Source organism: Penaeus monodon, chromosome 32, assembly GCF_015228065.2.
Source record: "Penaeus monodon isolate SGIC_2016 chromosome 32, NSTDA_Pmon_1, whole genome shotgun sequence".
Taxonomy (NCBI): Eukaryota; Metazoa; Arthropoda; class Malacostraca; order Decapoda; family Penaeidae; genus Penaeus; species Penaeus monodon.
Genome location: NC_051417.1, coordinates 35,873,976 through 35,874,471, shown reverse-complemented (window position 1 = coordinate 35,874,471; position 496 = coordinate 35,873,976). Strand labels below are relative to the sequence as shown.

General features: G+C 37.5%; 1 protein-coding gene across 1 annotated transcript in view; it reads left to right on the top strand.

Annotated features, from left to right (window-relative positions):
* The window catches only part of LOC119593853 (cytochrome P450 3A30-like), a gene marked incomplete in the record, with an annotated part of 11,223 nt that overhangs the window by 9,073 nt on the left and 1,654 nt on the right, over positions 1-496 (top strand). The window contains 1 exon segment of the mRNA XM_037942884.1: positions 254-385. Within this exon segment, the coding sequence (XP_037798812.1) occupies positions 254-385 (132 nt within the window).

Here is a 496-nt window from a genome sequence, read left to right as displayed (position 1 = left end):
ACCACAACAAGAGGGTACACTTTACTCAGTTAATCGTGCCATAGTGTTATTTCTAGATGCGCTCTTGATAGGCTATACTTTATTTTCTTATCGTGAGATAGCAGAAGCATCAGTAAATAGCAACTGTTATCTTACTGTGCATTTAACACCAAAGTGAAGTGCGCCATTCAATATTTTCGTACAGTGGCAAAAAAGGAAAAATACAACTTAATAAATGTATATACATTTTAAATTAACTTTTTTTCCTTGGCAGGATGCAAACACCAATTTAACGTACGAGCAGGTGCACAAACTCACTTATCTGGATCAGGTATTTTCTGAGGCGCTGAGACTACACCCGCCTGTTGTGACCTTCCTGACGAGGGAGGCAGCGGAAGATATGCAGGTGAGTTTGGATTTTGTTTGGTAGATACGTTTCTGTAGGTATTGTTTTTGTTTGTTTGTTGTTCGTTATAAAGTCAACCGTTATTTAAAAAAAAATATCACTGGCTTCTTC